Source organism: Centropristis striata, chromosome 12 (assembly GCF_030273125.1).
Source record: "Centropristis striata isolate RG_2023a ecotype Rhode Island chromosome 12, C.striata_1.0, whole genome shotgun sequence".
NCBI lineage: Eukaryota > Metazoa > Chordata > Actinopteri > Perciformes > Serranidae > Centropristis > Centropristis striata.
In genome coordinates, this window is record NC_081528.1 from 29,888,348 (window position 1) to 29,914,317 (window position 25,970).

General features: G+C 40.3%; 1 protein-coding gene across 1 annotated transcript in view; it reads right to left on the reverse strand.

The window, feature by feature from the left end:
• Nucleotides 1-25,970, reverse strand: part of LOC131981752 (dedicator of cytokinesis protein 2-like) — a 114,345-nt gene that overhangs the window by 60,839 nt on the left and 27,536 nt on the right. The window contains exons 23-26 of the mRNA XM_059346193.1: nucleotides 25,633-25,703; nucleotides 23,607-23,713; nucleotides 6,461-6,603; nucleotides 349-444 (exon numbers count right to left, since the gene is read on the reverse strand). Coding sequence (XP_059202176.1) covers nucleotides 349-444; nucleotides 6,461-6,603; nucleotides 23,607-23,713; nucleotides 25,633-25,703 — 417 coding nt within the window. The remainder of the gene's footprint in view (nucleotides 1-348; nucleotides 445-6,460; nucleotides 6,604-23,606; nucleotides 23,714-25,632; nucleotides 25,704-25,970) is intronic.

The following is a 25,970-nucleotide window of genomic DNA, read 5'->3' on the forward strand; positions in this document are numbered from 1 at the left end:
CACTAATCTCACAAGAACCCACTTCAGCTGCTTCTGGTGACAAGTTGCCACCAATTATAATCCTGGATGACACCACACTCACTTATTAACCATAACAGTGTGTGAACTCCTCCGTTGCCCCTTTCTCCTGATCTCCTCTCTATGTACAATAAAAAGTGTGTATTTTAAACAAGATGTGCTGGTGCTGACATATTTTGTGTTTCAGAATGAAACTGCATAGCAGACAAGAGTGGATATGGGGCTGTTTTTGCAGTAATCCACTTGAAACAGAAGACAAAGTGAGAAAAGGTTGTTGACTCATTGTAAGTCAGGCACATATGGCCGTAATGCAAAGTTGCATGCACTTACGATAAGGGCGTGCTCTCGACCCATTGCGATGTACGTCTGATGTATGATCCTCAGCAGGGACACCACAATGTCCTGGATATGCTGAAATGTTTCCCCCTGAAGAAAAAGAGAGAGAAGAATGATAAAGGGAATGTTAAAGAAGGATGGAGAGGAAAAATAGACAAAGAAACAGAACACTGTTGGATTCCTTAGGGTGTAAACACACACAGATGCAGAACAGGATCCTGTCCTATTCAAGCAGTATCTACTCAGGCATAATATTGGCTCTATCGCAGAAACTTTTACTTTAAAAAACTTTGGAGACTCTTCAGGTTTTTGTTTGTGCAGCCGTTTTCCCCTCTCATGACCCCTCCTCACAACGAGAAACAACCAAGTTTGCACACACAGTCCAAAGCTTCAGTCAGGCTCAGAATGGATGATTGGCAGATCAAATAAAACAAGAAAGAGAATCAAGTTTTGTTGAATCCGAAATTTAAAGTTTGTTCACTTTTAAGAAAGTGAGTCTCAACAGAAAATTCAGTTAATCATCCTTGGTATGGACATCTGAACCTCGAAGGCACGTGGATGTAGATTTTTTTTTATGTGCAGACCTGATTTCCTATTCCTATCTTTTCCCCTCTCTTTGAAGCCATTTTCTGTCATCTTTCTTTTCCTCCGTCTGCCCAGAGGCAAACGATGTATCTAACAGTCTTTGCTCAGACCAGTCTCAAGGCAAAGTACTGTTTCCTAGTTAAAATATCATATCTTAATTATTGTTAGATGTTAAAACTGGAACATAAAGTATGGTTGAACCTGCTGTGTAGAGCATGGAAGTGATGCATTTTTCTACCAAATTGGTTGCTACACCTAGTAAAAGCAAAGGAGGACAAAATACTATTTGCAGCTTTTGCAAAGTGGTTGAGTCACATAAACAGCAGGCTGTTTACCAGTGACTCTCAAAATTACATATGACCAATTTTATTTTACATTGTGAAAAAACATTATTATTAGTTGCTATTAGTTTAAAAACAGGTGTCTGTCTCTGTGAAACAGAAACACTTGTTTAGGTTTAGGCATCAAAATGAATAAGTTATGTTAAGGGAAAGATTGTAGTTTGGCTTAAAATAAGAGCATAATGTTGTTATGTAATGTTGTTGCATAATGTTGTTGTGTAATGTGATGAATGTAATGTACCAACATCACAGAACTTACTGATTTGCTAATGTAACCAATTTTCAAGTTATGGTTAATTGAAACAAATGTGTTTGGCCCATTCCACCCCAACTTCCTTCCTCTGCAGACTTTTTCTGCTATTATACTACGTCAATTGATTTCCCTTATTGCTCCTGTCATAATAACATATTTGCTACAGCCAGATCAACGCCTAAAAACAAAATAAATATAGGTCGTAATAAGCTGCTTAAACGGATGACCAATATGGACGTTTTTTGGGTCTGGTAATTTATTAGAGCCACAGGGCAATCGCACTGAGCACTGGTCCCTACTGCAATAGCTGTACTCGAAGAGTTGCAGGACAAATTATATATCAAAACGTGTGCTTTGATAGGGATTGGTGTGCTATTACTTTTCTCTATGGAATACGAATTTTTTGGGACGCAAGTCGCGAAAAACTGCCCAAAATTTTGCATTGAAGTGAATGGGACGGCTGAAAAAAGATTAGCGAAAAAGAACAATAATTAGAGATTTTCAAACGTCTACTTCTCTGGTATAATTTCACCTAGAGACTCCATTTAAACTTTAAACAGTAGACACAAGTCTTGTGTATCGGTGAATTAATCCACGTTTCGATAGGTCATATAGTTTTTTATCAATTCCTGTCCAATGACCATGATCATTTTTGGAGAAATTCTGAGATTATAATGGGTGTGTATTGCATGTAATGTTCGTGTCACAGTGTGTGACATCATCGCCAGAGTGCAGAGGGAGAGAAAAAAATTGTCAAAAAATACATTTGAAAACAGCGCTCCAGGCGGCAAATTCCACTCTACAGAGATAATCTATACATAGAAACTTAGGAAAATGTGTCTTCTCCCTCACAATCCTCTGGTAAAGCTGTCAGAGTTATAGTTTGGGCGTAGGATGCACAGCTGTGCCACCAACACCACCAACAGCCTCACTGGCTCCCATATTAAAAATGCAGGAAGATTTCTGTAGAAACGCATATTTCTAATTTTTTCAGATCGCTGACCTTATGGTGGACAACTTGATCTACTTGAAAAGGAATTCTTGTTGTAGGTGTGCTCCTTGTATACAATATAGTATCATAACATTACTAGTATCAATTGTTTGAAACCTCTGAAGAATCTCATCATTGTGTACACACACCGGCAGTAGCCCCTGTGGCCCTTTTAGAATTTCCCCAGAGGAAACTTTGTAGTTAGCATTACAATACTATCTGATATTTTAATGGAGAAATATATGGAAGTTAGCAGTATACTCAAGAGTAGCCGAAAAAAATCTGCTGCATCATTATTGGCATTGAACTTTGGATTTTACACTATTATGTTAAAATAGTTCAGATGTTCTGCAAAATAATAAGTAAACAAAAGAAGTCTAATTTTGTGATGACCTGGAAAGACTTGAGAGAAATGTGGTCTGACGGATGACGCGCACATTCCTATCTAAAAAAAGTATTTTATGAGTACAATATGCAGGTTTACAGATGCGTTCATGTGCACAGGACAGGACACACACACACACACACACACACACACACACACACACACACACACACACAATGCCACAGTCAATAGAAGCTGACTCAGACTTGCTTGGGGATAGAAACTCACTTGTGAAGCATCTGCTGCATCCAAACACACCTGAGCAATAATGCTGCAGGATGCATCTGTTTTTGTGTGTGTGTGTGTGTGTGTGTGTGTGTGTGCGCAACCTCAACAGCACAATCTGACCCTAATTTGTGTGTGTGTGTGTGTGAGTGAATGTCCTTGTATAAGCTGAACAGCAAAGCATAACAGCTTAAGAGCGAAGGTCAGAAAAACATAAGCAGATAAAAAAAAGAAAAAGACTCAAGTTCAAAGATTCACACACGGCACTTCCTCTTTTTCTGGGTGACTGTGCACATGTTGCTGTGAGTGCATGTCTGTGTGCGCGTGCATACGTGTGCAGGCCTGATGGCAGATGATTTGAAGGGCGGGATGAGAATACGGTATGAAAGATTACGCCACATTAAATGCTCTGACTCCCAGCCACAGGGCACAGATGAGATAAACATGTGTGCCATCTTGCATACCATTTCCTTTTTAGATTACCTCAAGCTCACACATGCACACACACAAATATCACACATACAAAGTTAGGTTGAGGCGCAGCTGTTGATCCTAAATAAGCCTAAATCTTTCTGGCTCACTGTAGGTATTTTGGTCTCCTGGAAAGAGTTTCTCAGACAGTCGTCTCAGAATAGGAAGACGAGCTCTCTCTCTCTCCTGCAGAACACAAACACGTGGAAAGTCGATACTCTGTTCATTTATTCCAAACTGTAGCCAGACTGGTTTATCATCTCCACTGGCAATATGATGTAAAAAAGAAAAACAGAAAACATTGTTTTGCAAGTAGGGGAGGGGGGAAAAGCGAGAGAGCCTTGGTGAGCCATGTGTTTCTGTCTCTCTCTGTTAACATCCTCCCTTTATCACACACATGCACACAGCTGCACACAAACACAAAAGTTACTTATAAATTCAACACAAACTCTCCCACAGACATGAGCATGTGTCTTCTCTTCCATCTGTGCTTCCCTTTCTAGTTTCGAGACATCTGTGATGTGACAACTTAATCAGGTACCACCCAGAGCGATGAAGGGGAAGACAGAGATGGGTGAAAAACAAAGGAGAAAGGATGCAGGAAATAAGGGGTCTAGGGCGAGGAGGTGAGATAGTCTCATCACTACTTCCTTCTCTACTTCTGTTGTTTTTCTTCCATCTGTTTTCTTTCGAAACCTTGCCAATTTCAGACTGTCATTTTCCTCGCTCCCTGCATTGTTTTCTTGTAAAATCCCTCCACCTTATTGTCTATAAAATCAACACTTTCACCTCCGTCTGTTTAGCTGTTAATGCTCTGCCTTGCTCCTCCATTCACTGTTCCCCTCCCTCCCTATGGCCATGAGCAGTTTTCATTTCTCTGGCCTTTTTTGCTCTCGCTCATTTCTCCCCTGACGATTTGAAAAAAATGAAACAAGTTTGTGTGTGAGAGAGGCTTTTCATTGGGGAACAACAGTGTCTGGGTAGCATAAAGAACAGAAACCCTGCAGAGATCTTGCGGTCAAGGTTCTTATTAAACTATCCTATGTGCTGTCTAGCGTGCGTTTTCTTTGACTGAATATGTATTTGAATAAGAACATTCAGAATTGAATATCAGAACCAGTAGTCACTCCGGAAGTGTCTGAGCAAATAGCAATATGGGGTGTGTTTTATTGTAGAGAACACTTTAATCTGGAGTCTGACACTTATACATTATCCATGCTTTCATGTAGTTTGATAGAAAGCCCTTATGAGACTGTGCGTCACTGGTTTCGTCGTCTCCCCATGATTGTTCTTGTACCTGTCGTGTCCTTTTTACACCCTGCCACCGCATGTTTCATTTTTATACCTCAACTGACGCGAATTCATCTCATCATATTCACTCCACTCCATTCATTACTCCTCTCTCTTCTCTCCTCTCTTGCTTCATGCTTCATTAGTGATATCCAAACAAATAGAGCTGAAAAAAAGCAACACCTTCACTTCAAACTCGGCAGGTTGTCAACAACTAGCAGGAGCAATTAAAAAGCCCTCAGCTGGATACAGGTTATTAGTTGCATGTGTGTGTATGTGTCGGTATTAAAAGTGTTTAGTTCAGGATTTAACTGGATTTTGTTTCGACACACTAACATGCAGCAACATGCGTGAAACAAAATCAATTAGATTCTAATTGGTCAAGGCCTGGTTCATCGCACGACTGCAGGGCTGAAAGCAGAACAGCTTGAGGCTATTTACTTTACTCTTGAGGAGACAAGTTGCACCGACATAGCACAGAGCTCAGGTGTAGTTCAAATTTATCCAGTGATGCTGAAAATATAAATGACATTTTTTTGAGTCCTGGCCTGGATCATTTTAACACTTTTTCCAATAATAATGCCTTGTAAGAAGGTGGAGTTGCAGCGTTTCAGAGCAAATGATGCTTGAATGTTCAGTCGCCCGGTCTGAACTATAAAGCATCCAGTGATTACAGTGTTTTCTTTTTACCAGATCTGCTTATATTTTTATACATACAGATTGTATGTATAATAAACTGGTGTTGATGCTTGTCGCTTCTTGCACTCCAGTTGTGCTTCACTGGCATTTCCCAATAGCATCTGATAATATCTGGGTAAACTGTAGCTATAGCTACTGGACAGCTACACATGGCTGGGATTACAATAATGTGAATGGGTTTTTTTTACTTGCTCAGCTCGTGGAAAGTGCGTCACAAATCTACTTGCCTGAATACAAATTTTTATTCCCCATGAACAAATTGGTTTATTCTGTTAGCTATTATCAAATAACAAGTAATAATAGGACTACAGTTGTCATGCTTAATCTACATTTAAGTAAATAAATAAGAACACTGACACAGAGTGTCCTCAAAGACATTTTTAGAAATTTGATGCAGCTTTAAAAATATTTCTGTTTCATTAGCTTTGCTCTCTAACTAAGTATTGCAAACATTGCAATTTTTAGTTAGAGTTTGACACATATCCTCTGTTGCCACACAACTAAACTCCTGTTACCAATATTACTAAAATGCTTGCTATACTGGTCAATATTGCGCATGTGTAACTCTCAACACAAACAGAAGGGTCTACTTACACTCTCGCAGGCTACACGACATGCACATTTTACTACATGACACGGCCTCCCCCGAGACAACTTCTATTTTAATTTGTCATTTTAATCCCAATTGATGTTTTTGTGCCTAGACCTAACCAAACTGCAGATAGACCTACTTAAACAGACATAAGAATGATGTGAGGTTGCTCACGCCATCACTCTGTAAAAAAAAAAAAAGAAGACTTCAATTTCATGCTGAGTGTGAAAATTGTTTTATGTGTTCTATAAAACTAAATGACTTTGCATCTCACCACATTGTCCCGGCTGAGGACCTCCAGAATGTTGTTGAGCAGCTCCAAACTATTTCTCCTCTCATCATGAGGCCCGTCAGACTTACTGGCCAGTGCCCCGCTAAGCTCCCGCAGCATCATGGGTAACAACACATCACGGCACTCTGTGAAGAAACAGAACCACAAATCATTTAGGATGACACGTTCAGTCAGCAAGTCTGTAAGAGAAACTGGATAGTGTGAGACAGGGCATGCATGACTGATGTTTTATTTACTTCTTTTAGGCAAGGCTGTAAAGGATGAGAATGCCTTAAGATGTTTAAACACACACATCACCAGTCACAGCATCAAGATTCACTTCAATACGACTCCTATCTGACAAAGCCTTCAAAACATAAACCCTGGACTCTTACATCAATTGCTGCAGCACCTGTGGAGACCGCTGCGCCCACACAGCTATGAGTAATGACGCCACTGCACACTGAAGAAAAAATTCAACCCTAACCCCAGACTGCACAATGGAGTGGTATCAATCAAGTGCCTATTTACAGTTCCATGCATGTCTGCTGCTCTGTCAGCCGCACAGACAACTCATCAATCACTATGGCTTAACGCTTTCTCCCTCCCCTCTCTCAGATTGATCCTAATCTTTAGTTAATTCATGTGTTAATTTGGTGGCACATGCTTTGCAGTGGCAGGAATTACATCAATAAAAAATGATGTCAAAGTCAAGGACATTAAAGTGGGAAAACAATTTCATTAATGTTAAGATTTCCGTAGTTAAAGCGAGTGTTCATGGAGGCATCCATTATTTTTATATTACTTACACCTGGTGCTTAACCGCTCCATTAATCCTTTATGATTGTAATATGGTCCCAGTCTTCTCTGGGGATTGTCCAAAGTCATTTTAGGAATTAGAGGAAATCACCTAAGGACTCAAGTAGCAAAGGTACTGTTGTGGAAAGTGAAGTTAAAGCAGACCTGAGTGAATCAAGGGATGTGTGTGAGACTTCAGCATCTTTCCTAAAGCAGGAAGCATAGTACATAGTAAGCTTTCCTGAATATGTGATGAATAGTCTGAATAGTTTTTTACCCATTTAATGGGATATGGTCAAGACTGGAAGTTTGCAATTTGGATACAGCAAATATCTGATGAAACAATGTGCAATTTGCTTCATGCACATGGTGACCATCATTAATGTTTCATTTCTTACTTGGAGAGGAAGATCCTTATTTAAAAAACAAATGAACAAATATAAGTGATGAAACCCGAACTGATGTTTTGACAACAATAAACTATATATATGAATATGTATACATCTCAAATGTAGGAATAATCCTACACACTGCAGACTAGTATAACTAAGCTCTTAGTTAGAGAGTAACACCTGCTTTTTTCACAAAGTATACGATAAATTGTAAGACTGATCAATGACTGATTTACTGTCCAACAATATCCTAAACATATCATACTGTAGTCTTTTCTCTCAGCTGCAAACAAAAAAAAAGGTTTCTGGAATTTATTTTCCTGCCACCCTGGGAAAAGAAAGCTACAGCTTTTCATGAGGCTGAAAACATAAGGGGCTAAAATTTGTTTCAAGCACGGATTTTCGTCCAAAGAACTTGAATGGAAATTTAAAAAAATTGATTTGGCTCTGCCAGACATCATGGTAGCACAGTATTTGCACATCTCCCTGACGATAAACAGTTTCAAACCTTTTGTCTGATAGTGAAATGGTTGAAATTCAATTTAAGATGTTTCTCTGAACTTTTCATTCATTAAGAATTTGTTGACACAAGTCTACTCATTGTTTCGTGGACAACACAGCTGCAATCCCATGATTTAATAATGAGACCTCAATTTGAGTAGAAACACTGACAAACAATTAAAATGACTGATTTTCCACAAGGTCATCTTACTGCAATTCTCATTTGACACTGTTTACAAGTCAGCAGAGCTGAGGCCAAATTAAAGACGATCATAGTCCAAGGCGATACGGTAAATTGATTAAAGTGGACATTCATCCAGAAACTGTTAACATTTATCTCCACATAAATTCAAATTATTTATGTAGGCTTGTCTAGAAATATATTTACTAACTATAGCAGACTCCATAAAAAGAATGTAATGCTAATGTTAGCTGGCAGACATAATTAGGATGAGCAACTTGATTGTCAAACAGGTCCCACTTAAACAAATTGTCCAAGGTTGCTTTGGAAAAGATTTAACTTGCAGGTGTAATTGTTTACTTCAAGGCCATATATAAGTCAGAACAAAGCATGTATAATACAGTTATAAAAATGCGTAATGTTAGAAAACTGTGACTGCAATGTGACTGATCCTTTTATCCACTTGACAAACTTGACCTCTCCCTTTTCTGTCTTCTTATTTCTCCATCTTTCGCCGCCCCACGTCCTCAACCCCATCCCTCTCTTGTAGCCGCAGGTAGACAGAGCCCATTAAAAGCTCATTTGGGCCGATGCTCGTTAGTTCCATTATTAACTGAGCCAAGCCTAGACGCCTGCTGAGTGGACCCTCATCACAACAGTCACTCCATCACACAAACATGCAGAGAGGAAAGGGGGGATAAGAGAGACAGAGGGGGAATGCATGAGTCACTGAATGTCGTCAGTGACTCAGAGAAATGGAGGGAGGAGACGGAGGAGGGGTCTGGACAGCTACAGGAACAACAAAAGCAGGATGGAGATGTTTAAGTGAGACACTAATAAACAAAATAATTATTTCAGTGCAGTGGTGGAATGTAACTATAAGTATATTTACTCAAGTACTTACTTATATCCACATATGTAACTTTATACTTCTATTTAAAAGATTTTAGGGGTAAATATTGTACTTTTTACTCTATTACATTTAGCTGCCAGCTTCAGTTACTTTTCAGGCCAGATTTAAAATGAAAAAATATGATCAATTTAAAATGATTACACGTTTATAAATTTAACTACATAAAAGTATATTCAGTAGCTAAAATTAGCCCTACATGGACAACAATAAGTACATTTTGATGCTGCTATTTTTTTTACTCTTACTTAAGTAAGTTTCGAATGCAGGACTTTTACTCGTAGTGGAGTAATTTTGCAGTGTGGATTTAGTACTTTTACTTAAGTAAGGGATCTTCCATCACTGTCTCAGTGCCATAGAATTTAAATATATTAAACATAATGTCTAATGCAAAACTTTAAATAAATGTGACTTTGTTAGAAAAAGAACATTAAACAGGGAGACACCCCGGTCTGTGGCCTTACAGGGTGGTGTGTTAGATGCTGCCAGCTTTGTATTTAAGTAGAAACCCTGCTAAATCTGTTTAATCCATCAAACCAGAAACTCATCATCTTTTGTCCTTTCAGATAGAGAAAACAATGGGCTATGTTTTATAGCAGTATTGTTGTGTGTGCGGGAATTAATCCATCTGCCTTCCGGGAGCTGGATGTACCATTAAACCTGAGGAGAACTCCATTCCCTGGTGAAATGACCTCAAAGCCACCTGCTTCTTTATTTCTATCGATCTAAGAAATAAACGCAGCTGGTATTTGAAGGTGCAACATGTTCAGGGGAAACAACGTGGAATAGCGAGCAGGTGGGGTGGTTGAAAGGGTATCCTGTTGTGTGATACATTCCATGCTGGTTGTTTGTCAGAAGCAATGAAAAAAATTAACAACAATAGTGAGATTCAAGGTCTACGCCTACTCTGACCATGTGAATATGCAGGAAGATGCATATCAATAAAATCTAAATTAATTCACACAAATACTTTACAGGCATCTAGCCTTACTGTAAGGTGTTTTTTATTTTTTTTTATAGAAAATCCTTAATAATGACACTGGTGACTGAAGAAAACGTCAGTCTGCATCTTGTTGCTTGTGCTTGCACGAGGGAACGCTTGAAAAGAAAACAGAATCATATTTAGAATGTTATTGTCTGTAATGTTTCTATATTTCATTTGGATCGCTAACTAGCTAGCTTGCCATTTGCAGAAGACCAGCTAATTTTACAAAGCACCGATGCCTGTAGCTAAGCTACAGCTAGCTGTCTAACCTAAGCTTAGGTTGCCTTGCATTGCCTTTGGTAAGTAGAAAGCTAAACACCTTTGCTTGCCTTGTTTTGTTGGCTTGTTGTCTGATGTTTTATCAGTTTTTCTTGGCTAAAAATCATTATTGTTTGAAAAAAATACAAAGTATCATGGATCATGTTTTCTGATGCTAATTTAGCAAGCCAAGATGTAGAGAGGCCCAGCAAAAGCATCTTGAGTTACAGACAATCGAGAAAGTCAGGAAAAGTTTTAAAGTTACCTTACAATCAGTTTACACATCGGCCATACTAAGAGATTAATAACATGTTAATTGCTTCACATATAACTTAGATGAGTTTAGAACAAGGGGTTTTAACACAGCATGGTGCTGCCCTTACAGTGTTACAATTTTGTTCCTGTTTAGACATGATGTGTCTCACTTTCTATATTCATCATCTCAGCCAACACAGTGGTGTTGTCTGGGTTAAAGCATTAAGGAAGAGATAGAAAAAAGAAATAGAGATGGAGATTGAAACTTGACCATATTGCAATAGGAAATAAGTTTTCTAAATATAGAAAGCTTTCAGAAACAGCCGGGTACCAGGCATACTCGGATCTTACTGTACTATTGACTCCGGCAGCTTCATTGTAAGCCTGCAGAGACACAATCTGCTCGACTCTGGTCAAACTGTCTACAGAGAGTGCCGACTCTGGAAGATTATATATTTTCCCAAATTTGAATAGTGATGGAAAAACAAGCAGAGACACATGCTTTTTGAATACTCTGTATATAACCTGTATTCTCCTGGGAGATTTTATATGCAGAGTAAAACACCTTTATTTCAGTCGGCATGCTTCTCATCCTGAAATTCAGAAAACTTTGACGGATCTGTTGGGGTGTGAATTGTCTGTTTTGATTTAACCTAACTTCCTTTTCCCTTCAAAATGCCTCTGGAGCTCCTGAATATGAGCTTCAAAAATGATGAAGTACATGCTGCCTCGGTAATGCTCCTCCAGACTCTGTGGCTGATAGTCTTCAGTCACCGATGTGGAACAGTGCCTTTAACTTTGCAGGTATTTCTCTGCACCTTGGCTGGAATAACATCAGGAATGTTAATATCTGCTGCTTCAGCCTGAATGGAAGCCTTCTCTGAGACTTCTTTGAACTGCGCAGTGGTCCTCAGGGCTTTCAGTCTTGTAAGAACACCAGCTACAATGGTGTGCAGCTCCCAGGGTCTAGGTCATTCTTTAAGAGGGCATTTGAAATGATTGCTATTTCAAGGAACACTTGCTCAGAGACACTGTCTGCACTCTGGCTGACCGTATATTTCGACCTCTGTGAAGATAAATGTGTGTTTGTACCAACAGAGAGATATGCAAAAAACATCCTTGCACACTAATGAGTAAATTCTCTTCATTTTATTAAACAAATGATGCCTCCTCACAGCACAGGATCACATCAGCAGTCCAATCAAATGTGATGGATGTCTAATGCAACAGATAATGCAAAAGCACACACTGCGAGTGGAGCCACCTGTGGTCATTCCACAGATTTTATTTCTTGACTGAGGCAAAATAAACCTTAAGAGTATTGGCTGATTGGTTTAAATATCTGTAAAAAGTTGCCTTTATTTGAGTTAGAGAAACTTTCATTGTCCCTGTGAAACACAGTTGCTCACTGACAATGAATGCCTTGGCAGATGTGTTGAGTCCACAAATGCAAAAATCATGCAAATGTAGCTTCTTTTAACAAAGTGAAGCTGCCAGTGTATCCTCGTCTCATTCCTCTTGGTGGCTGTCTTTTGTGTGTCTCACTTTGTCTCCATCTGTTATTTTCATTCTTTATGTCCCCCGGTTCTCTGTGCATAATGCAGTCTCTATCTTCTGCATCTCAATCTTTCCCCTGTCTTTTTCCATCTTGTATTTTGCCTCTCTGCTGACCCCTGCATGTATCCTTTTCACAACTTTACTTGTGATTCATAGCCTGGAAACCAGTCAGATCTGCTGAGCTCAAGTTTCATTTGTTCTGGCAGGTGCGTCTGGTCCCTCTCCTATTCACACAGATTTCCTGCCAGTCTGGCGCTTCCCGGGCCATTCCCAACCGTTCATCTCATATAGGGAAGGTTTGATATAATGACTAGCGTCCAGTGTAACTCACAAACTCTGATCAAACTCTCAAACTAGGCAGTGTGTGATCAAATATGAATCAGGATTCTGTTACGGCCTTGGTTGTTTCTTACCTAAAATGTTCCATGTCTTTTAGTGTGCTCTTTAGCTGTGATTTGAGAAGGTTTGTGGCCATTTCCTCTTTATAAACAGACTGACTCACTTAGTGCTACGTCCGATTGTGTTGCTTGGATGTGTTGGTGGTCTATTTAGAGGAATTTTGGTCTGTGCTTGTTGATAACGTAACCTTGGAAGTAATAATAAATACAAATAAAATAAAATAACATAATGCATTTGCAGATTAATCTATTGAAACCATTCGTTGCCTTTCTGTTCTGTCCAGTATAATTCTACTTCTCCAACCCAGCATATCAGCAGTTCTTTTCCACACATACTATAATGTATCAGTAAACTAAAGCCCATTAATTGATCAAACCAATCTCCAGCTATTTGTTGTTACAAGCTGTGTATCTCGTCTTCTCAGTGAGTACAGAACAGAACTACCAGCTCCATAACTTCTTTGGCTTGAGACTCTCAAACAGAACTTCCGTTTGGGCTCCACATAAATCCAACAGCCTTCTCTAGGATTGGCAGTGTCTAACCCCAGTCATGGCCCTAATCCTATAACCTTAAACCAGTTTTGCAGAGGTCTGTTTGGTTGCTAGCGGCTGCTTTGTAACGAAGCAGCCTAAAAAGAGACGCTGCCTGAGAGGCTCAACTAAGGATGAGATTGGGGGGGTTGGGGGGTAGTGGCAGCGGAGATGAAGGCAGCAGAAAAAAAGAGTAAAGCAAAGAATTTGAACTGATGCAGTATTTCTTCAGTTGTTGCATTATACTCCTATTTAAAAGGTTAAATATGGCATATAAATGAAAAGTGACATTTTAAAGCAATTTTTTAAAGTAAAAGTTGAAATTTGACACACTGTTGTGACCAAAATAAATAGTGGTGACTGCACCAATGCTTTCACTTTCCTTTGCACACCTGTGTTTCTATGTTCCACTTGCCTGTATGATTTAGTTGCACGTTATGTGTTTTATCCCGCGGTGCAACAATGCAGTAAATCAATTCAGCCATGCTGTGGAAGAAAGCCTCGCCAACAGGCACTGACAGGCAAATGGAAATCAATGTCTTGGGGGCAAACATTGGGATGCATTTTAACTTTTTTCCTCATCTAGCTTTCACAGAGAGCAGATATACACACTTCTTCAAAGAAACAGAAATACACACAGGTGCTGACGCAAACACAACATATTCACAACGCACACCAACCGAGCTTCAAGTACTCATCTATATTCAATTGGAAATGTCTATTTATTCTGGCTGTAATCGCAGCCTTTGATTATTAATACCAATGTGTGTCTGTGTGCCCAAGTGTGAATTGTCCTTCTTGTGTCTGATTTGGTGCTTCACCGCTATTTGATGTGTGAGAGTTGGATTCTCTTTGTGCCCGTGTAAGCGTGTGGTTATGTGTTTGGGTTACCAAGTTTGTGAGAGCAGACAGTCACCAGAGCTGGCAGGCCACCACATAGAGCGCAGCTTTGATGGCTCAGCAGCCAGCTCATCTCTTCTCTGCTCCATTTTTCCATTTGACAGCCAAACACAATAAACTATTGCACATGATAATGAGATGCAATCTCAGTTTCTAAGAGGCATGTAAATCAGAGTTGTCTTCCTCTTTCTCTACATCCCTCTCTCTTCCCTCCCTTTGGTTGTCATCCCTTGCTTTCGGGAAGACAGAGTGATAGAAAAGATGATAATGAGGAGGTTTGGAGGCGCAACGACAAGTAAATCTTTTGAGCTGAGAGGGGGTTGGGACCAAGCCAACTGTCTTCCTGCTTGGTGATGACTAAATGTCTCTCTCAGCAGGTTTTTCATCTCTCCATGTCACTGTGGGTGTCTCCTCTCATCCACTCTCCCTCCATCCCTCATTTGTCTTCCTCCCTCTTTCCTCATTTTCCCCATGCTCCATCTTTAAAGCCCTTTCAAAATTTAAAGCCCTCCTTTTTTATGGTTCATATTTTGGCTGTGCCTGTCTGTTCACACTTCTCACTTTTCGGTTCGATATGGTAGAGTGGTAAAATATATTTGACGAATGATTTCTAAAGCAAGATAGCTGTCTCAAAATGGTTTAGTGGGATGATATTTTTCTCATATAGATGCATAAAATTGTCTTGGCTGTGTGAATGAGTGCTCTCCCAAAAGTATAGGGCGATAAGTTTCAGATGATAGAGTGCACTAGTGAATGATGTTGATATTCAATGATGCCTGAAAGTGCATTTTTCACAGTGATTTTAGCTATGATGCTGATAAGACCAGAGCACAGAGCGAATACTGTCAGCAAAATCAAAGTAAACAAAATCACAGTAAAGGGCACTGTCTTGAGTATAATTGCTGCAAAGTATATATACACAAACACACACACACACACACACACACACACACACACACACACACACACACACACACACTTAAAAAAAGACATGAACTTACTATAACAAGAACATAAAGTCATAGTTTTAAGAACATAGTTCAAAGAACCCCTGTTTTTCTTGTGTCTACACTGCAAGAACCAGTAGTTATCAAAGTTATCAGAGTTTTGTTTTTTAGCTTTGTCATAAGTACTCTCCCATTATAAGAGGAACTTTAAGAGAAACCCATTAGCCGTGTAAACAACAGACAACACACAGACGGTGAAGTCAAGGCTTTACTGAGCATATGAGTTTTAATGGCATTTTGGCAAACAAGCTTATAGGTGCATTACAGCAACTAAGTGTGGAGCAGTAAATTGTTGTATATAATGCAGAAATGATGTTATATATCATGCAAAAGTGGCAGGGGATGTACCAGAATCTGAAACGTTATTCAGGAAAGCACAAATAATGCCAACCAAACAGATATTTTGTTATTATTCTCGGGGGGGGGAAAAGATTACCATGTCTGTGCGCCAGCGTCAGATCCATATAACTGTGGCTGGCCACGAGATAAAACTGCCCATTCTTTTTGCCAGATAGGACTTTGATTTCACTAAATAGTCGTTTCATTAACTACAGTACACATTACTGAAAAGTGATTGTTATGTTCTGTCGTCGTCCCATCAGTAATGGACTGAGTGTCATGCAGCACTTTGCAAGGTACGTCAGAGTGCCAATTGAATTTGTCTGTGTGTGCGTGAGTGAGTGAGTGAGTGAGTGAGTGAGTGAGTGAGTGAGTGAGTGTGTGTGTGTGTGTGTGTGTGTGTGTGTGTGTGTGTGTAAGAGAGAGTCAGAGAGAAACAGAGAGGGAAAGAAACAGTGGATGATGGCATGCAAGCTTAGAACCTGTTATTTTTCATTTTAGCCTAAATTTTAATGTCCTATTTTAAAAACATAGCATGATTATTCCCTACAACTGAAGGAAATTGTCCCACATATATACTATAAATTGTTTCTATATTTCCAATGCCGAGAGAGAGAGAAGAGAGAGAGAGAGAGAGAGAGAGAGAGAGAGAGAGAGAGAGAGAGAGAGAGAGAGAGAGAGAGAGAGAGAGAGGATATTAGGTAGTAAAACTAAAAAAAGGGTATGTATTTCTGACAGGAGTTCCCCAAAGTATAACACCATGTGCATGTTGATATCTGCTAATTAGAAATACAAATAAAAAAGACAGAACAGGGCATGATTGTCATGTTTACCACTAAAACAAGGATAACAGGTACTAGATACTGTAGATACTGATCAGATAATCCCTTGAGCTGTGCTTCTTTCATTTATTTTACCCTGTGTTTCAAACAGTGTGCAAATCATCTTTCCACCTGTCTTAGTCACTGTGTATGAGTCAGCCACTAATTGCCACCCCTCATCTCTGCCTTCCTCCCCTGCTCCCTTATGCATATGACTATTTAATTGATTGACCAATTAGTCTGTTGGTGGCATTAGTTGCTACAGCATTTTTGATCAATTTAACCAAGGCAGATCAATGGTAGATGAATGCCTTGCGGTGAACCAAGTCACTGCTTTGACTGATGGGCAGGCTAATCCTCAGTGTCCTCTAATAGGAGAGTAATATATCTTCAAGCTGCTGGCTGTGGTTGAACCTATATCTGATTTCAGTTTTGAAATCCTGCTTTGTATTTCTTCTGGTTGGAAAATAGGGTGAGAACAATTGTGAAACCTGCGCTGAATCTTCATTATATTATCTCCAATTTGCTGAAGTGTTAAAGTCATTTGTTGTAATATCGTCAATGCCATCCACTTTAGCTGTCATAGCTGCTGCTTAATAATGACCCAGAATCCCAACGGGGATCATTAAGCTTTCATCAATCCAAGGAATGTTATTTTGCTGTAACCTGAGAAACATAACAGAAAGCTTATCCGTACAGCGGAAAGTTCTCTCACATCTGCATCAAATGAATTAATGGCTAAGTGTGTTGATACACTGACTGTTGTGTCCCTTTCCTGTCCTTGTCTACATTCAGTTTCCATTGAGATCAACCCCTAGACACAAGCATGTATCAGAATATAAATGAGACGGAAGGAGACTGTTAGACAGAGGCATTTCCCAAAATGATTAAACTCCATTCACTTTGCTCCATTAGTCTCATCCATCCCTCTTTTTCTTCCAGCGTTTCATCCACAGCCTCCCAAGCTGCAGTCTCTGCAGACTCTGAATGAATGACAGAAACCACCTCTCTCTCTCATTAACCTGCTGGAACCATCAACCCACAGCTCTACGGTAAACACAGCTATTTTGGGTCAGCCTGTACAACAACACTCAAAAATCATTTGTGGCAGATGGCTCCTCTGCTGTCAAACACCCAAACACACACACACAAATCACACACACCAGTTCTGGTACCCAATTTACATTCATAATCCTCTGACAGGTATGGCAGGCAGTTTTTTGCTAGGTGTTAGTGAGCCTGATATCAATGTAGTTACAGTAAGGCCTGACATGAGCCTTAATGTGATGCAACAAACGCTAATGTAATGCAACAGCATAAAATAATACATTAAAGAGTGTCACAGTAGGAGGTGAGGAGAGGAGAGGAGAGGAGAGGAGAGGAGAGGAGAGGAGAGACTAGGAGAAGAGAGGAGAAATGAGGAGACAATACAAGAGGAATGTAAAGAAGAAAATATATGTGTGCAGTAAATAAAGATATTGTTCATAAGGAGCAGCGTGGAGGGGAACAGGGAAATACTTTTGAGACAGCCTGAGGGACCCAGCAGCCATATGACTGTTACGTTTTTTATGATTCACATATCTGTCTCTTAATATGTCTATATAACTAAGGAGCATATGGGCACATGGGGGCTTACTGGACCACCAAGCAACCTGTTACACACTTGCACAGCCTGAGCAGCAGTAAAGCTGACAGCTTTGAAATTACAGCTCAGCCAGCTGCTTTGAGAAAGGCTTGGAGAAATGCAGAACAATAAATGCAGGTCCCCTGTGGTGAATGCAAACACCTGCTTACCCTCAGGGTAACCCTCACACATATATCACATACCATATTTCCACTCTAAAAAGCACAGGCTTTTTAGATTTGCTTTTAAAAGAAGATTTAGGTAAATATATTAACACAGCCTAATCTAACTTTAGACCACATAAATCTAGATTCACAGCCAAATCCTGCTTGGGTACATGGTAATATCTTTGTCATCTAAAGCTCTCTTACAGGCCAGATGTAGAAAAACCAGTTCACTATCATTATAACTGGGGCCCAAAGTGACCTGTCACTAATGCTGATTGGTAGAGAATGCAGGAACAACCGAGATCACTCAACACTGATTAAATCCCGCCGATAATAACTGTACAGTGCATCACTCATCCATATTCATCAAGCACTGACATGCATCTGTTAAGTAATCACAGCAGGGGAATATAGACATGAGTGTGAACAATGTCAACAATACTGTATAATGTGCTGCAGTAAAGCACAAGCAATTTAAGTAATGGGATTGCTGCCGTTTATATGGATTAATATGAAAGTTTAAAAGTTTTTAAAAAATAGAGCTGACACAGGCAGCTTTTCTGATTTTCTGTATTATGGGTTATTATTACATCATGTTACAGAGACACCTTACTGTAATGTGTCATCTTACAAGAGCATTACACAAACATATGGGGTTTCTTTTAATCTGTTTAATATGTACTACAAGACTGCAGTCTTTTCTACAGCAGATGGAGGAGGGGAAATGGCAGCCTGGCTGAGAAAATGCAGAGGGTTAGTGGATTGAATCAGGGACTTTGGCCAGCTTTGGGAAATGAGTGGGCAAACAAAATGACAGAACCATCCCTCTGTCCCTCTGCTCTTTGCTCTCCCTGATCTCTTGTTCTTTTTTCCCCTTTATCAGTGTTGATGCTCTCAATCTGTCACACTGATTGCCTGACGGCATTATAATTTGCCTAAATTGAGCCATAATGCGACTCGTAAATTTAATTTTGTCTCAAAACCAGATTAACCCGTATGACAGGATGCACATGTGTATCTGTGCATGTGTGCCAGTGTGTAGACGTGTGCATTGTGTGTGTGTGTTTGTGTGTGTGTGTGTTTACAGTAATGTGCTTGCCAAGAGCCTTAATCCCAGGAGCATATTTTTGAGTAAAAGAAAAAAATCCAATCCCTTCAAACACTGCCCATGGATGCAACCAGTCAGGAGGAAGCCAAGCACATGGACAGGCAAAATCAGCAAGTTGGACACACACACTCATTTTTCTAACCAGGATTGGAGGAAAATGAATACATGTGACCACGTGACAGGGCCTCATTACAAAAATAGCAACTGCTTTCCTACTGAATAACAGCAAAAACAAACACACAACCTTACATACAACCAAGTAACAATCTTACACACATACATATGTAGTTAAGGACTTATCATTTAAGATTTTCTGTTTTAACCAAAACATACCCTTTTCTAATTAATTTCAAACTATTTTATCCAGATCTTAGTGCACACACACACACATCGAAGTTCATGCTTTTTCTGCTAAAAGATGTTAACGAATGCCCTCTTGCAATGAGGACACCTCAGAAAAACTTCAAGTAACAGTATGTGAGGAAACAACTAGCACATGCAAATATGCTCCTCATTACTTTATGCACTTCTAAATGAGTAAAAGCAAATGAGTAGATAAAATAACAAGGAATGGTTTAAATACAGAGCGGCTGCATTGCAGTTGGTCGCTTTATAATCCAGTTTCCACACAGATGTTTTGTATATTTGACTTGCTAATGGTTTTTTTTTTCATATGTACAAATTTTTTTTAGAATATACAGTAAAACCCAAAAATAATGATCCCTAAGATCGTTCAGTCTTACTCTCTGTCACACAAGAGCGAGCAGGTGATCTCTTGTCTCACACAGACACACATACACAAACCATCCCCTTCCATCATCTGAGCCTCCTGCACTGTCAGTGGCTTGACATTTTTCCCTGGAGAGCGAGCTTGGCAGGCCTGCTCAGACAGACAGACAATCAGACAGACAGGTGGCGTTATTAAATATGTATTGCAGAGCAGTGATAGGACACCGGGGGCCATTAGCCATTATAAATATATAATCTAGCTCTGCTGCATATTTCAGCCTCCTGGATGAACAGCACCATAGCATACAAGCCTTCTGATTAGCATCCCAATGCTAAAATGAATCTCAATTAGACTGAGTGTCAGCCCTCATTTGGTGAGGCAGGGATCGAGATGGAATGGACCAATGTATAAAAGAACGAATAAATAAATAAGCACTGTGCCAGAGGATAGGGAGGGAGAAGGGGGGGGCTGGGTGTCACTGACCAAAGGCATGCAGGTTTGCAGATGGATTGCACAGAGCAGGCCTTAAACTTTAATCACTTCTGGGCTGTTTAATAGCAAAACAAAGCCAGTCTCTCCCTCTTATTTTCACTTACTCTTATTTTTTCACCCTCCTCGAGCCATTTTGTTTTCTCTCAGCACCACCGTCCACCTGTTCTCACTTCTCTCCTTATTCGTCTCAAATACCTTGTTCAGTCCTTCTCTAACCAGCCTTTGTCTCTTTGCCACTCCTCTGTCATCCATCTTTCCCACCCCTTCTCTTATCCCTCTGCCCCACCTCTACAATCATCATGTCATCCCTCTTTCCCAGTCTCAATTCTTTTATTTTCCCAAAGATTCTTCCCTTCCCTTCCTCGTGTCTCCCTCGTGTCTCTGTCTTTCTATTTTCCACCCTACATTCCTCTGTTAGCTCACGTCTCCTTGGTCTCTCCGCTACCTCTGGCTGACTCCATCTCCATCATTTTTGCATCCGAAGTGCTTTATGCCAAAAGGAGATTTCCACCATTTAAAAAATTACAAACACTCTAAACTTGGCATGATTTTTAAAACACTCCAGGCTATGAATATAATTTCTAAATCAGGACAGTCATTTGTTATCCACATATTGACTGATAATTCAGAGGACTCAGTTTGCCAAAACTGAAAAGTAACATTTTGGCGTGACGCCTGACATTCCTTTGCTCGGTTTCCCTTTAACCTACTCTCTCTTTTCTACCTGTCGCCCCATTCGCTCTCCCTCCTGATACTTTCACCTCTTTTTCCCTGTCCCCTTCCTTTCCTGTTGAGGGAGTGTGACTCTGAGCATGTTGACAGCTAGCCAAAGGGCCGAGCCTGTCGCCGCGGCCCCCGGGGAATCAATCATCTGAGCCAGGATCGATAATAAAGGACCGTATCCTAGACTGGCCACTGACTTGGCTGGCAGCGTCTGACTGATGAGCGGACCCGCTGCTACACTGGGCAAAAACAACATTCAAGGCAGAGCACACACCCATTTAGCATGCACTGCTGCACAAACACTGAAAAGCACAAATATACTCACACCCAGATATGGTGTCATCAGTCACTCTGGAACAAATACATACAAATGTGTTTGGCCCATGTGTGCATGAATGAATTCTCATACACAAGTTGCAACGTCCATGATGTTACGGAATCTGTGTAGCACAGCCCAGCAGGTGTCCCGTCTCAGTCCCACTCAGACTGATTTCTGTCTGAAACTAAATTTGTTTTCCAACAATCACTCAGAGCCTACTTCCAATTCTTCAGCTTGCACTGCAGAGGCCCTATTATGGGCCCCCTTATCAAGTCTGTATTATACAGCAGCACAACATTAGCACACTCCATCCATCACCGTGTGGTCCTCTGCAGGGGAAACCACCACTTATCAACCCACTACAAGCAAATTAGACAGACATAATAGGGCTGAACACAGGTAGGGGGTTGAGTCAGATTGGTGGAGTGTGTGATCCTTGATGTGTACTGCGCTTCAAAGGTATGATGCAGACAAAATCATGTGTCCCTCGCAATTATGCTAAATCCAGTGAAAATCACCTCAAAGTAGAGGAGACATGCGGTGAAAAGTGACACATTAATGACAGTGAAACCGCAGCCTTCTAAAAACACATTCTTGCTTATCTGCCTCAAACATTAGGTGATTTTACTTTTTCTCATCTGGCAGACGGCAGGTATCACCAGTGACATTAATATGGATAACACTCATCTTTCTCTATATTCACCACCAACACCTCCTGAGGCGTGAACGGTGTACTCATTTTCTGGTTGCAATAAGGTTCATGGACGTTTTCAGTCTGGGCGGATAAGAAATGTCAACACCACAAGGACAAAAGAAAACCAGCAGCTACTGACACTGATTACAAATATATGTTTAGGTCGATGTTAGTTTAGCCTCATGACGGTCTCATTTCAGCAAGAGTGACTTGAATTGACCTTTACTAGTACTTTAATTGGTGCCGTTTGTGCTGATTGTAATCAGATGTTATCTGACCAGGGTCCATTGCACTGATTGTAATGTCAGTGGAGGTGAAAATATCAACAATGAAATTGTGTGTTACAGCATCAACATCAAATATCCATTTTGTTTTCTTTATCTAGATAGAAAATAGTACCTGAGGAGAACATTGTTTGGCAAACTTCTCTCAAATATCAAAACAAGTAGTTTTATCATTCATTCTCTCAACCAAAGAGAGGGCAGCTACCCGCCATGGCCAAGAGTGCATTCATGTGTTCTTTGGATGGTCCCATTGTTGGGAAGCCATAGTTCAGACTTCGGTATATTAACTTTATATTATTATGTGAAAAACAACATGCTACAAAGTAAAAGTGTTGCATTTTATTGTTTAGAGCAACAACTTGATAGCAGTTTCCAGGATTTGCATGACAATGGAAAGAAAAGGAAATGGATCAGGTGAATATGGATCATAAAATATATTCAGGAACTAATTTTTCGGATTATGTCAACACCAAATGAATGCAGCACCAGTACCCTATCTCGCGGTTTTAACAAATACTAAAAGTAGTTGTGGTATCGGCCCTGTGAATCGTATCCACTCCAAAATGTAATGGGTTCCTCCTTGGCCATACCACACCATTACACCAAGTCTTATGAAAACCATAGTTTTTCCATCATTCCATTGACAGACAAACAAACAACCCAAACCGAAAACATAACCTCCTTGGCCGAGGTCAACGTAACAAATATTTACAATATAAAAGACTTTCATAGTCATTTCTATATAAATGAAATGGACTTGACTTGAAATAAATACATTATGTATAAATGCATAAACACCAGTATGTTCTTTCACCGTTTGGCTGATGCTTTTATCCAGAGTGCTTTACTGGATTGCCCTTTAGGGAATGGGACATTACCCTTGTAGTATTAGCACCACACTTTTATCCACTGTATCAAGATAAAACCTTTGAAGTAAAGAACATCCTTACTGGTCATAAAGTACAGTGGGAACAGCTGTCTGCCGCGTCCTGTGGCTGGGCGGGAATTACTCACTGTATAATAGACCTTTTAATGTGATCTCAACCTTTAAGTGCGAAGCAACTAATGCTCCAAAGGATTTCACACAGAATGAGTTGGCATTTGTTTGGCACTGTATTTGTGACTACTGGTTAGCAGCTAAGTGCTGAGGCCTGTAACGGGGGAAAATGACACACCTTGTTTCTGGAAGAGCAGGCTGCTGACGATTTCAGTCATGGAGGCCACCTTCTGTTTCTGGAGTTTCTCAGGGGGGATGCAGGAATAAAAGTCATGGAGCAACTCACTGGAAAGAGAAAGCAGTAGGCAGTGGAATAAATAATTAGCAAGATCATTATACAGGAGGAGTAACAAGTTTGTTTTCTTGAAAAATGTGCACAATAAATATTCAGGAATAATTTTCCACAGATTATTGTACGTGTTTTGAATTTTAACAAAAAATTCCACCATGTAATTGATTCAAAGATCAAAAACAAAACCACACCTTAGCAGGTCATACTCTTTTACATCTCTCCTTTAAACTCATAAATTAGGCAACCACTAACAGCAAAGAGCAGCACAGATATGAGTCGGGTATGCTGCATGAAAACAAATGAGCCAAAGTCTAAACACGCTTTAATGAAGACACAGGTTTGAGTCATCCTCCGCCCCAAATTCAATTTTAGAATAATTAAACAGGCTGGTTGCAAGCCCTGATGCCACTTAGAAAGACTGAATGCCGGGAGCATGGCAAACCCTCTGTCTCCATTTTTTGATCTGTCTCTCACTTTGTCTCTGTCTCCTTAAATTATGCCACACAGGTTGCAGAAGCACTTTCAGTAATGGCTTAAAAGAATGAAATGCACCACCTCAGCGCCCAAGCACAACAAAAAGGTTTGCTTTTGATGTGCATAAGCTGGCACGAGGGCATGCTGGGGCACAGAGGCTCAGTGCAGACTTATCAGGCCCACTAATCATCTGAGCTGAATTTAATTAAAACCCAAAATGTCAGCCTATTTCCACACGGACATACAAAGGACACCTAGAGCTATTAAAACACAGGCTTAACTGACAATGGCTGCGCTTGTACCACTCGGAGGATCACACTACAGGTGAGTTTACAAAGTGCAAGAATGCGACTGTACAGAACATGAGACAAAGCTTTGATGTCCACCTCATGCACAGTGATTGTAATTCACACAGCTTGCTTTTAGAAACTCTGCCTGAGGCAATTCTGATCAGGAATGCAATGGGGACCTTACTTTCAAGTTTAGATGGCTTGGATATATTTATGTGTGTGCGTGTGGGTAAAGAAGTGCAGAAGACAGACAATAGAGGTGAGTGAATATGTGTGGAAGACAGAGAATGAGAAAATGAATGACAGAAAGTGAGAATATGTGAGCCGGTTTTTAAACTCTGCCACTCGTCACCTTTCTACCTATGTGTGTATTTGTTTGTGTGTGTCTTTTGTGGCAGGTGTTAGAGGTAGCACCTTTGTGACACTGTGATGACATCGAGCCACTTCAGGGACTGAGCTGGCAGATGTGGATAATCCACAAACTCACAAAAGCACACACAGGTCACAAAAAGGTGAAAAGAGAAATTCTAAGGATGAGGGTGAAATGAAACGTGTCCAGTCAAGAGAACTTTGATTAACATGTTTCGGTCAAGTAGAAAAGGTCATACAACAACGATGGATCCATGTTAGGTTGTGGAGTTGCTAGAGAACAAATAAAGAGCCTGAAATGTCTTTGTTGAAAAAAAGTGTTCCAACTGGTGAAGTTTACACAATGAGGTCATTTCCTGGGCTAAACTGCGAATTGTACGTTTGATTTGGGGTCAAAGAGAGGTTAAACAAGCCATTCCGAGTAATTTTGCTCTTCAGGAGGCTCAGAATAAACCTGGGAGAAGAGGTTCAAATGGCTTTTGTTTGATGGTTTCACTGAAATTGTCAATTCACTCAGGGGCACATGGAGGGGGTGCAGAATGTGTTTGAGTGTGTGTCCTTGTGTATATGTCAGTTTGATGAGATTTTTATCACCTTATAAAGAAGGTACGGCTCAACCGGGATGGGATATGTGGGGGACAGAAGGATGGGGGTCACTGAACAAAGCCAAGAGGAAAACTCCAGCTTTGCTGAAAGATCCCATATATCCTCTCTGGCAGTGTCCCTGAATGAGACCAAAGATAAGGTGCCAGTGTCTGTGTGTTTAAAGGTAGGCTTACCTGAGGAGTTTGGCATCAAACACTTTCTCAACATCATGCAGGACTGTTGGCAGGTACTTCAGAGCTGCAACCTACACACACACACACACACCAGAAGTGAAATGTTAAAATACTGTCAAGAAACCCAGTGGAAGCTGCTGGTGGACAGAAGGTGCCTTTGTCATCAAATAGCCTTTGATCACAAGTGTGAGAAAATATCTGATTTATGTTTGACAAGGCAACTTCTGTGTCCGCCGAACTTTCTGTGACTCAATCTGTTGGTATGTCTCTGCATTGGTGTAAATAGTGAGGATAAGAGTAAGACATTATGCAGCAGGATAGTGATGTAGTCAGAGTCA